At 43.2% G+C, this 13,166-nt stretch overlaps 1 protein-coding gene across 1 annotated transcript in view; it reads right to left on the bottom strand.

Annotated features, from left to right (window-relative positions):
- RGS20 (regulator of G-protein signaling 20) overlaps window positions 1-9,794 on the bottom strand; it is a 90,942-nt gene extending 81,148 nt beyond the window's left edge. Inside the window, exon 1 of the mRNA XM_019548076.1 lies at window positions 9,451-9,794. Within this exon, the coding sequence (XP_019403621.1) occupies window positions 9,451-9,573 (123 nt within the window). The 5' untranslated portion in view covers window positions 9,574-9,794. The remainder of the gene's footprint in view (window positions 1-9,450) is intronic.
- Between the last annotated feature and the right edge of the window lie 3,372 nt (window positions 9,795-13,166).

Here is a 13,166-nt window from a genome sequence, read left to right as displayed (position 1 = left end):
TGTGTGTGTGGATATGTGGGTTGTGGGGGGAGGGTGGCTGGGGTGTGTGAGGGGGTGTGGGGGTCTGCGTGTATGGCAGTGTGTGGCGGTATGTGAGTACATGTGTATAGTGGGGTGTACATGTGGGACTTGCTGTATGAAAACACACACACTGTCTTTCTCCCTTCCTCATTGCACACACGCACACACACACACACACACACGCACACACACACAGAGGCATCCCCCACTTAATGCTGTTTCACTTAGCGCTATTTAGCTATAATGCTCATTTGAAATTGATACCCAATTTCACTTAGTGCTCAGTGAGTTTCATTATAACACTCACTGTCACCATCTTGGGTCATTAAAAACAATTGTGGTCACCATCTTGGGTTGTCAAATACTTCTGGTTTCACTTAATGCTTGTTTCACTTAATGATCATTTTTTCAGGAACCAATTAAGAGCACTAAGCAGGGGCTGCTTGTAATTTGTGCCTTCCTCACTGCACACACACACACTCTCCCTCCCTCATTGAATGGACAGACACACACACACACCCTCCTGCTCTTGGCCCCAGGGTACTGGTATGAACCTGTGTTCCCATGATCTGGCCATGTAGCCAGGGGCCATGTGATGCTGCAGCAGCCAGCAGGTGTGCAGGGAAGCAGTGAAAGCTACAGTAGGCAAAGGCTTCTGGTTGGGGGGGCGGGGGTGGGAGGGGGCTGGAGATGGGACGTGGATGGGCCAGCCTTGCTCCTGGGTCCTGCTGGCTTCCCCTGGGCCCTACTGCCCCTGGCTCCTCTCATCTTTGACAGGCAGCCAGAAGCAAATAAATATTAATTTTCTAAAAATTTTAGGAGCCCCATGGGCCAGATAGAATGGCCTGGAGGGCTGGATCCAGCCCATGGGCCATATTTTGCCTGCCCCTGATATAATGCATCATATATAGAAAAATATTTAGAGGATTTCTGTGCAATTTAAAACAGTAATTGAAACTTGTTACCACAGGAAAAATTCTGCAACTCTGCTGCCATTGCCAGAGAATTTCTGGTCAATCCTAGGTTGTTAATACCCTTCTGTCCTCTTTCTAGTCTAGTTACCAGATAGGCACTTAGTCTGGCTTGGAGTCTAATGCCTCATATGCTTTTGATCCTTGAAGAGTGCTACAGTCTCTAAAAGAAATACCTAAGAAAAGTCCTTTCTTCACTGCAAAAAGTGACTTTGAGTTTAAGTTTAACTTTTGCTCTGAAACAATACAGTTCCTAGAAAATATACCATCCTGGCTGCATGAAAGAAAATTGATGAACAATGTCACCAGTGTGAGAAAGAATTATATTTTCTCTGGTCCTAGGATGAGTAATTGTGTTTACCTTTAAAACTAATTTCATATTGTTTTGCCTTCACATGTTTATTTAAGCTAGAATCCATGCAGCATAATTATCCTTATGTTCCGTAAGTATACATTATGTCTTTAAATAAGTTATCATTAAGGGCTCTTATACATGTTCAGGGAGCTGGCTCTGACACACTGAAATCTAGTGTGTCAGAGCAGATTCAATTAATCAAGTGTGCTGGAGCATGGAAATAAATGTGCTCCAGAAGACTTTGGTGTCATGTGTTTTAGCATCCCTACACTGAAAAATGGCAGTGGGGCACTTTTTAAAGTGCCCTCCACACCTCCCAGAAAACATGTAAAACATGTAAAAATGCACTAAGTGACTAGATTCCCAGATGCTAGTGAGGCCAACATCACATAATTCTCCTAATCAACTTTTTTGAAGCCTAGTTCCAACTGAAACAAGATTGCCTATGTATAAAACTCAAAGCATCACATGTATATCTGAAATCATGTCTCTTCAAAAAGAATAATTGTGTTTTGCAAAGGGAAAGCAAACCAGCCAACAGCCACAAAGTATGTGATTCTTGGGTGTCTCTGACAAGCAATTTGATGAAAATAGGAGAAACTGGACTATTCAAAAGATAATATTATGTATTATCCAATTCAGGCCCAAAATGTAGTTATAAGGACAGACAAGGGCATGTTTCTGCTAAACACCGCTGTCTAGTTTGTTTCTAATATCACATGAACCATCCACAAGACATACAAGAAATTCAGTGACTCAGATGTGAAGAAATAGATTTGATGAAATGCATAGTAACTTACATGGAAAGCTTTTAATAACTGCATGACTTGAAGGCTTCTTTTACTAGTATAAAGTCTCTCCTTCCCCACCCTCCACCCCACCTTTTAAAGCCAACAGCAAAACTGACTCAAATAGTACCATTGATTATAATAATAACTAGCAACAGCTAACTCCAATATAGAATTTATCATCTGAAAAATTTGTACAAAGGAGGGCAAACATTATTTCAACTATCACTTGATACTTTGCAGGTAAGATCTCTTGTGTCCTCTTTTTTTTTCTTGGACTGTTTGTAAACCGCACCCAGCTTTAACAAATGTATTGTGGTTTGTAACTATTTCCTGAAATACTTTAAATGGATAGTTTTCTGCCATGTGGTGTTGGCAAACTATTTATAATTCATTTCATGGGATATGTGACTGATCACCTAACACACAAGGCTCGAGTATGCTTTTTATGACTGATGTCTGGAGAACTGGAGGTACGTACATGAAGGAGGAAGACATGTTTCCTTATGATTTCACCCCAGACAACCCATCCCTCCATCATCCTGCTTGGTCTTGTCAACCATGCAGAGTTCAGACCACCCAGGGCTTGTGTATAATGCCTCAGTTTTATTTACTATATTTTACGGCTGATTTTTTAAAAGTATGAGAGTCAAAACATAGATTACGAATTATGAAGTAGGCCCTGAAAGTTTGTGAATAGGTTGATCACCTTGCAGGCACTTACTCAAGGAGTGTATGTAAGTTGCCTAGATTACAGGCTTCTGCAGGTAGGTTTTGCTCCTTAAGGAGCTCCCTAGCCAGTCCTCCCAAATAAAACAGTCTTCAAGCAACAGACAAGGAAAATCCTTATCCCAGGCACTAGAACAGAACCCTCTGGCTCTGGCCTAGCACAGCAGCCTGGCCTCTCTTTGTAAGAAGGTATTCATCACACAACTTGCTTCCCCTTCTCCTGCCTACTCTTCAGAGAGCTTTTTAAAGTTCCTAGTGGGATACTCCCTGCCTATTTAAATGTCCTACAACTGTGCTTTTTCAACATGCCTGGCTGTTCCCTCTTAAAGGGGCAGACTGCCTCTTACAGAGAGTCTCTACACTCACCAGTACTGATATCATTACAGATCTTTACCTCTCTGTGGGTATGTCTGAAGTGCTATTGGCACACAGCTACTGGCACACAGGTCTCTATGTCACATTTTGCTCTTCTCTGCTTCTCCATATCACAGCTCATTGAGGAAGTTCCCAAGTCAGAGGTTCCTGAATCAGAGGTTAGAAATGGAGGCACCTAAGATATAGGTGTAGAGTGCCATGGTAGTTGGATTTGAGTGTGCTGTTTGTTTGAAGCTGGGTAAAGTTTGGGTCAGATGGGAAATTTGTAACTTTGGTCTTTGTATACTTAAAATAATAGTTTAAGTTAAATAAATGCAAAATACAAAAAATAAATAATGCTGACCTATACCTATGCAGTCACATGTGAACCCAAGAGGTCTATTATATTACTTCTTTCCAAGGAGAGAATCTCCATGGTAACAGTGAACTATGCTAAACACGAATTAGGCCAAGTGCTACAACCAGAAAAATTTTAACTGACTCATTTCAACCTTTTACTATCTCCCCTACATCTGTTTTTGGGGAGGAGGGGGTTACTTTGTTTAGCTAATATCAGGTGTACTGTAATCACAACAACATATTTTTGATGGTACTCAGTGAAATAAGGGTTTCCCCTCACCCTGTTTTTTGAAAGATTGGTATGCAGCCATTAATTTTCCCCTGAATTTCACTTCTGCTGGTGAACACTTTAGGCCAGGGTAGCCTGGCAAAATAAAAACATGTCATGGGGAAAGGAGTTCTCAGGCAATAGCTAATGAAGAAAAGAAGCAAACAGCTCACAGAGTTAATTTAAATGTCAGGATGAGTATTTGAAAAGGCCTTTAAATGATGCCTAGCACTTATCAAAAATATTTTCCCTGCAATTTAGCTGATTTTGGAGACATGATCAAGAATATATAAAAGCCCAACTAACTTGAGTGTCACTTTGAATGATTTTTTTTCAGTCCCATTTGTTCCATACTTGAACTTCATGTTATCTGGTATGTTGCATTATATGGCAATTTAGTGTTAGAAGGAGCTAGTGTTTGAGGTAGGAAGAATAACTTTTGTGAACTCATTTCAGGTTGAGAGTGGAGGATGGGGTTAGTGAGGGCTATGGAATAAGTCTGATCAAATTCCACATTCCTACCATGCTTTTCAAACACAGCAAACCAGAATGACAGAACTAAAGAAAATATGGTTAGTGAGAAGTATCACTGTGACTGGCTCCCTCCTGGTTTACCTTGACACCACAGCCCAGGTGGCCGGACCACAATTAAAACAGTCAACATCACATGGCCAGAGAGGGTGATCCCTGTTGGCACAGAGCCTTGAGACCACATGCTTAAAATGGGCCTGGGGCCCGAGGAAGCAGTTGGACACATCTGGATGCTGGAAATGAAGCTGGATGCTCTCCCCACTGCTGGAAGAGGCCCTGCATTTCCCCTCATGGCTGGTGTACCTGGGGAAGCAGCATGCATGCACCCTGACATGAAGGTGACCAGGGAAAACCTGGGTGCGCTTCCAGGCCTTCCAGACCTGGGGGAAGCATAGGGGTCTCATCTGCCTACAGAGTGGGGAAGGCCAGAGGGGATGCCAGCTCACTTGACCCAACTGACAAGTGGCTCAGCACAGACATGAGCCCATTTATCACTGCAGATCAAGGTTTGAACAGGTACCCACAGGTCAGGTGGGGCTGGGAGAGTGCGACTCAGTGGAAGCCCTGCAGGCACCAGGTCAACCCCTGGCATGCCTAGGGGGCCCTGCAGGCACCAGGTCAGGGGAGACCCCAGAGGGAAGGCCTGCAGACCCTGCATGTCCCAATAGCGTGGCCACAGTCCCAGAGAACCTGGTGGGGGACTGGTGGACCAGCAAGCTCCAAACAGGTGTCACGTGGAGTGCCCTGGGGCTGTGGTATACCTGGCCTGTTGGGCAGATGGGAAGAACCTGGAACAAGAAGCTGGGTCATCAGGAAAACAACCGAGCTGCAAAAGAGGAATGAAGGGTCCAGGGACTGCCTAATCCCATTAGCTCCAAAACCTTTTGCTGCATCCGAGGCTAAACCTTGTGTCCCTTTTCCTGATTGCTCTTTGGGCCCAAAGAATCTGTCTTTCAGTCGAGTTCCCCACTGTCTCCAGTTATGCACTGCCATAGGAAATTTTCTGGCCAATGCACCATTGTGACAGGGGTCCATCCCCTGGTCTGTCTAACGTAGGTCTGACCCTCTGTCTCTGGGCTACCCACCCACCTATCTCGCCTCACAGATGGTATATAACTGTTGACCTGTGCCCTTGGGCATTGGGTTGGCTCACTCCCAGTCACTGTACCTCTTGGCTCTGGGGTCTGGCCCCTATCTCTGCACCCCCCCTGGCACTGGGGCCTGATCACCCTGCTGTCACTCAGTCTATTCTTCTCTTCTCCAGACTAAACAACCCTAGCTTTCTCAGCCCTTTCTAATAAATCATGCTTTCCAGGCTCCTAATCATTTATGTTGCCTATCTTCCATTTCATACTGCACCTCCCAACACGTTTACATCCCCTTTACAGATAGAGTAACACCTCTTCTTTTTTTTTCTGCCTTTCTTGAACAAGCTATACCCATTCATGAGTGTCCTCCAGTCATGTGACTAGTCACACCACATCTATGTAATCCCAATTAAATCATAATTCTGTGATTGTACAAGAACCTCCAGTTCTTCCTCTTTGTTCCCCAAGCTTTTAGCATATGTATATAGCTCTTTCAGGTAACTAACTGATTGTTCTATCTTTATCCTCAGATTTCTGTGAATGTTTACCCTTACTAAGTTTTTATCCAGGTCCCCTGGCTCTTTACCTATCTTTGGGCTTTTGTTGCCACCCCTGGTGAATCTAGTTTAAAGCCCTCTTCATTAGGTTAGGTATGTAAAGACACTCTTTCCTTTCTTTGTCAAGTGGACCCATCTCTTCTGCCCCCATCCCTGTCCCCCACTGGAGTGGGCTCCTTCTCATCCAGTGCTCGGGCTCATGCTTGTTCTCCAGCTGGACAGCCACAGGTTCAGAAAAGGAGTACTGTCCATTGCCAGAGATGACACGATGTCAGCTTCCGCTTTCTAAAGTACCCATGTCCCCTGTGTCTTCCAGTGGCACCTTTGGCTGATCCCTACCATAATGCTGGAGATCTCTTTGTGGATCAAATCAATAAAAGCCACAGATGCATCTGAGCCTGTCTACCTGCTCTTGCAGCTCCTTTATCTGATTCTTGAAATAATCTACCCTAAAATACCTCTCATACTGCAAAAACTCCTGCACCTGGCTGTCCCTGGCTGCAGTCCCAGCAAAGCTAGATCAGAAACTGAGTTGAAGCCTTGGTGATCAGTAGCTGTGCCTAGACAGAGCCCGCAAGCACAGACAGGGGAAGAGCTGGCAGTGGCAGGGTCTTGGGCATTGTGATATTTTCCAGCCATCCTGTCGATTATCCTGCTAGTTCCTTTTTCTGATTCTGCTTTCACTTACTAAAAAAATTCTCTCTGCTGCCTTTACCTGCTTCCACTCAGCAAGCTTACAGTAAAGAAAGGGTAAGAAAGAAACAATTTGGGCAAAGTCTACAGCAGACTCCCCACTTGAACTCCCACTCAAACTCTCCTATTTGCTGGCCTATTTCCTCGTGTTGTGTTGTTGGCTCCAGTGTAGAATAACCTCTCAGAGGAAATGGAAGAAATAGAGCTTTTAAATACTATGTTACTACTGTAGTTCAATTAAATTGCTGACAAAAGTTATTTTCTCAGATAACTAACAATACCAGGGACATCAATTTTATAAGAAAATATAGCAAGAGAGTTGAGCCAGTAAAAGTCATGGGCCAAAGTCTGGATAATGTGATGGGAGATTACTCTAAGGAAAAGTTTGGTGCTGGCTCCAGGGATGGGTGATCTAATAGGCATAAGTAGGGATGAGCAAATGGGACACCAACCCTGGGAACCATTTTAGAGGGGGAGCCAGTATGCTGTGGCATCAGCAGCCTGTATATGAGGAGCAGCAGCAGCAGCTGGAGTCATAGTTTCATAGTTTCTAGGGTCAGAAGGGACCTGAGTAGATCATCTAGTCTGACCCCCAGCCATGGCAGGAAAGAGTACTGGGGTCAAACAACCCCAGCAAGATGTTCATCCAACCTCCTCTTAAAACCCCCCAGGGTAGGAGCCTGCACCACTTCTCTTGGAAGTTGGTTCCAGATTCTAGTCGCCCTGACCGTGAAATAGCGCTTTCTGATATCTAGCCTAAGCCTGCCCTCTGCCAGCTTGTGACCGTTATTCCTGGTCACTCCTGGCAGTTAACAGGCCACTAGATCCCCCCTCAGCCTTCTCTTTTGGAGGCTGAACAGGTTCAGGTCCCATAGCCTCTCCTCGTAGGGCCTGCCCTGCTGTCCCCTGATTATGCAAGTGGCCCTCCTCTGGACCCTCTCCATACCTTTGGAGTCTTTGGATATCTGGGGTTAAATCAGGGGCAATGCATAGGGGGTGCATGCAGATGCATGTGCACCCCCTGAGCGTGGCAGTGCACCCCCTACAAAAAGGCACTGCTGAGAGTGCCGCCACTTGCCACTGCACCACCAACACTGCCAGCGGTGTCTGCAGGTGGTCTGCAATCTCCACTGGCTGCTGCTGTCACTGCTGGTGGCAGCTGCGGGTGGTTGCCGACCCTTGGTTGGCACTCGCCACCACCCCCACTGTTGCCAACAGTGCTGGGGGTGTCTGCGGGAGCTATCCAGCTTACCACCACTGCACTCCTGCCAGCACCACTGCACTCCTGCTGCCCCTGTGCACCCCCACCCACTGGGGGCATGCGTTGTTCATGGGTCAGAGAAGATTCTTTAGCATTTGCCACCTCTGCCCCTTCTGCTCTTCCATGCTCAGCACCCTGCCACTCCCTTGGCCTCTTTACCTTGGACATAAACATTTCTAGTTATGCCTCTGCTAACTTAAATAACTGCAGGGCAAGTGTGGATATGGGCATTGGCGATGCATAAGTGGAGCATAGCGGTGCACCCCCTGGGAAAAGGCGCTGCCGACACTGCTGGTGGTGCCTGTGGGTGCTCACCACTGCCCTCCCCTTGCTGCCAACACCACTGGCAGCATCTGCAGGTGGTCCGTGATCACTGCTGGCCACTGCTGATGCTGCTAGAGGTGTCTGCGAGTGGTTGCCGACCAGTGGTCGGCGCTTGCCACTTGCCCCTGCCACCAACGGTGCCATGGCTGCCTGCAGGAGCTCCCCGCTTACCACTGCCATGCTCCCATTGCTGACAGTGCCACTGCCTGTTGGAGCTCGCCGTGCTCTCCCCCACCAGCCTCTGGCGGCATGTGGTGTTCATGGACATGGGAAAAGGCTGGCTTATCTCTGGTAGATCCACCCCTTTCACTACCTGCCTCTCTGGAGTTCAGCAAGTCTAATGGAACTGTCCTCTTCAGGGCCAAGACTGTATGGTTCCCTTAAGCTCCATGAATCCATGAATCATGCTCCATGAATCATGAGGTCTTCCCCACAACAATTCTTCAAAACTCAGAGCTTTAATAGACTTGGCCTCTTTAGGCTGGCCTCCTTTTTTTGTAACTGCATGTCTAATTACATGTGACAGTACACAAATACACACACAAGCACATGCACACACATGCACACACACCCATAGATTTTTAGACCCTCAGTAGAAAAAATATCATGAATCTGGGATGGTTTTTAATGCAGCTTCACAAATACTTCTTCACTGTAACATTCTTACCTCATTTTGTATTACCGTACAGTTTGACACATAATCTATATCATATTTATCATATAGTACACTATCTTTTGGGTGTCTTTGTTTGATACATATACTATAAGTAGAGGTAATGTTACTCAGATTTCAAGATCTCTTCATCATATGACATTCTGGAACACAGTGCAGTCCTATTATTCCCCTCAAACCTTTTCCATAGATGAGCTCCTGAAAGCATAAGTACCTTTTTCTGAATGATGTTTAAATTTGTTCTTTGAAGGTGATCACACATATGGGGAAAATCCATCAGTTGCATTTCCACTGCAATTACATCCTGCGCTAACAATAAAACCTACGATGACTAGACTTACTTATATAGGAAATCTGAGTAAATAGAGTAACAAATACAATCTATTAGTGCCATGTACCATATTAGTAATTTTTTATTTGGATACAGCCTTTTCTCACTCCATCAAGAAATCTGGATACGTTTGGACATGGTCTTACCTTGAATAGCTGTTGAACTTCCTTAATATCCTCCTCATTTTCATTTTGTAAGGATTCCTTTGCTTGGTAATTACCCGCATTATAGCTGTGTGTCCTAAATGAGAGGAGAAATTGCCTCCACATTGATCAAGTCAAGGGTTCTTCCTGAATCCAGTTCCACAGTGATTTTCCCAGACAAGCGCTATTCTTTAACTATGAAACAAAACCAAATCCCAGACATTGGGCTGAATGACAAGAGCATAGAGTTAGCTCTTCTTTTTACACCTATGGAAAAATGTCAGGGCTTCTTACAGCTTGCCTGCTTCCTACTGCAGTAGTTACAGTTGTGAAAGCAGACAGGATTATCTGCTCTCTGTGAATCAGTACCTTATCCACAGAGTATTAGTTCATTGTTCCGGCTTAAAGATTAGATTTATTATTTTGGATGTCTTTGTTTACTGAAGTAAGGTTCAAGAGAAAAAGAACTATATACTGAGGATGAACTCATATCTGTAAGAGATGCAGGACATCTTCATAGACCGGAGTTCAATTTAGCATCCTACAGTTAATGGATTTTACTTGCAGCTTCTTGAGAAAAGAAGGAACAAGACACTGAGTGACAGTTCTACTCTTATGCCCAACCAAATGAAGGTGTTTAATTTAGGTCAATGGTATTTGACAATCACACAGTGCCCAGCTGAGTGAACAGATGGTCTACTGATAATCCTTGTCTCAGTGAAATACCATATTAGCAGCAGCTATGTCTACAGACAGACACTTAAACTATATTTAAAGACCAAAACTCTAGGTAGATTATTAATAGACTAGTAATCTTGGCTTTATGCAGTACTACCAAGGTGTCTGGCTTCTATTTATCAACACCACTATAATTGGCTATGCAAAAGCTGATCTTCAAATAGCTGATTTATTTACAGGGTGGATAAAAATCAATGATTTAAAAAAATTAAAAATCAGATTTTTAAAATTTAAATTGGATTAAAAAATCATCAATAAAATACTAAATTTCTCCTTGTTTAAAAAATAACAGTTACAATTAAATCTCACCACAAATATGCTAAACCTACACTTACAGTCTCATAAAAATGAATTAATGGCTCTGTCACACTTACATACACTGAGCTACCTACCATTCAAACATGGGCATTCATTTCAGATTTTCATCTCATAAAAATGGTTCTAGTCTGTCTGTCCAGCCTCACTACCAGTACTTGTTTCTTGAAAGTTGTGGGCTTTCAGTTTCTGTTTCTCTGCAGACTAAAATCACATGTGCAAAGACCCAGGCTGGACAGGATTGTCATTGTTTTGTGCTTATGTGGTGGTGGAGCTGGGCCATGCAAGGCAGAGGAGTTAGTTAAGACACTGTCTTAAAGACAGAGAGACAATATAGGAAAGGATAGAAGCAGAGTAGAAAGGAACAGTGGAGTGGACTGGAAAAAAAAAGGGAAGACATTATTCATTAGTACACACACAGCTTTCTATATTCCCCCAACTTTTGCTGCAGAAAAACTGTCATGGCTTCTGGGCGTAAGAGACACCCTATCTGGAAATATTTTGAAGAAATTCCTTCTCTGGGTAAAAAAGGAAAACAGGTCAAGTGTAAGCAGTGCAAGAAGGAGATGCAGGGTCTAGTTGCAAGAATGAAACATCATAATGAAAACTACTTATTAGGGAAAATGATGGGGATGAAGATGTGGCTATGTTTGAAGAACAATGTGGATCAACTGGTTAGTAAATTAAAGAATTCACTTTGCAATGCATCATTCTTCAAGACTCTCTCTATGCCTTTTAGTGTAAGTGTGATTTAACAAGTAAATTCCCAAACTGTTTGCTATGTTGGATGTTGCTAGAAAAAAAAGTTTAGCTTAGCTAATCCTTATGGCTTGTTTAATTAGTTAACTAGGTTTAGAGTCTATCACCCATGTTTACGGTACAGGAACCTCCAGTAAGAGAAATCTACAGTTGCAAGTTGCCACTGGGTATAATTTTCTTATTTTATATTACATAATACATGCTCCTTATTTTGGAACATCATGTCCCCAGACCATAATGGTGATGCCATCATGGCCCCAGACCATAATGGTGATACCAATACATAAGTGTATTCCCTATTTTACTTCAGGATAACTCAGCTTTCCCAAGGGAACCTCATCATCCTATACCTGTTTGCTCAAAAAACAGAAGTGCCGGTGAGTTCAATGGGGCATACTCCAAGATTAAACGCACTCTAAGTGCAGTCAGTCTTAGCTTTTTTGGTAATTTGGAATTGGATCTTCATCCTTGCTGAAAAAAATGTAAATGATTAACTGAATAATAGGGTGAGAAGAACTGAGAAGAATGACTATTCAAAAATCATTTTTGTTTTAGAATCCCATTTAAACATAAGAGACTTTGACTGTCAGCCTGCAATAACTTCAGAGTCATGTGTTGGTACTTTTAGCACCAGTGCTGCAACTAAGTGTATTTTAGACAACAAAGTATCAGTAGCAAGCAAAAGGTTTCAATCATCCAGTAAAACCACCACCATAGATGGGTTTGTAGTAAGGACCAGCAAATGCCAACAAGACACCATAGATGAAAAGATTGCTCTGTTCATTTATGCCACAAATTCTCCTTTTCACATTGTTAACAATAAACACTTCATGGATATGGTTGGGTCCTTATGACCAGGCTATGCTTCACCTGGTAGAGCAGACATTGGTGGAAGTTCTCATACAGTGTATGAGAAGGAACTTGAAACAGTGTGTAAGAAATACTGTACACAATGTACACAAAGATCCAGTAATATGTGCCTGTGTGACAACAGAAGATGGGCCTGCATATCTTTCAGAAACAATAGATACATCAGGAAATGCCTACACAGCAGAATTGGCAGTGAAAGCTGTAATAAACTGAACAAAAATTCAACTGTCACGTGTGCAGTTTTGTCACAGATAGTGCTGCAAACATGGCAAAGATGAGAAGATACTTAGAAGAAGAAACGGAAGGATGCTCCTTAATAACATATGGCTGCAGTGCCCATTTAATGCATCTTTTAGCTGAAGACTTAAGTACTTCTCCAGGAATAAAAGACAATGTTGTTGAAGTCATAAAATACTTCCATAACAACCATTTTGCTTCAGCTTCAATGAAGAGAGCAGGAGGATCCAAAGTAATTTTCCCTCAAGATGTTTGATGGAATTCTGTGGTTGATTGCTTTGAACAATTTATTAAGAACCGGCCTATTCTCATACAAATTTGTGAACAAAACCATGATAAAATAGATGGAAATATCTCACCCAAAGTATCTAACATTAGATCCAAGAGGAATGCAGAGGATATGCTCAGTATACTGAAGCCTATATCCATTGCCTTAATCAAGCTTCAGAGAGATTGTTGCTGTATTACTGATGCTATCAAAATTTGGAAGGCACTTCAAGAGACATTAAAGAAAGAAATACCTAACCAGGAAGTTAAATTGCTGGCAATAAAGAGGCAAATGGGTCAAGCATTAACTCCACCTCATTTTCTTGGGAACATTTTCAACCCAAGATATAAAGGTAGATGCCTAACTTCTGAAGAAGATGCTGCTGCCATGGCATGGGTATCTTAAAATCACTCCTCAGTTATGCCAGTCATAATACATTTCAGGGCTGGAGGGGAACCATTTAAACAGTACATGTTTACTGATGATGTTTTGAACAAAGTCACTCCCCTGAACTGGTGGAAATCATTAGCTA

Source organism: Crocodylus porosus, unplaced genomic scaffold, assembly GCF_001723895.1.
Source record: "Crocodylus porosus isolate Cpor-Errol unplaced genomic scaffold, CroPor_comp1, whole genome shotgun sequence".
Classification (NCBI taxonomy): Eukaryota; Metazoa; Chordata; order Crocodylia; family Crocodylidae; genus Crocodylus; species Crocodylus porosus.
Note: the sequence above shows the minus strand (reverse complement) of the source record. Positions and strands in the feature narration are given on the sequence as shown.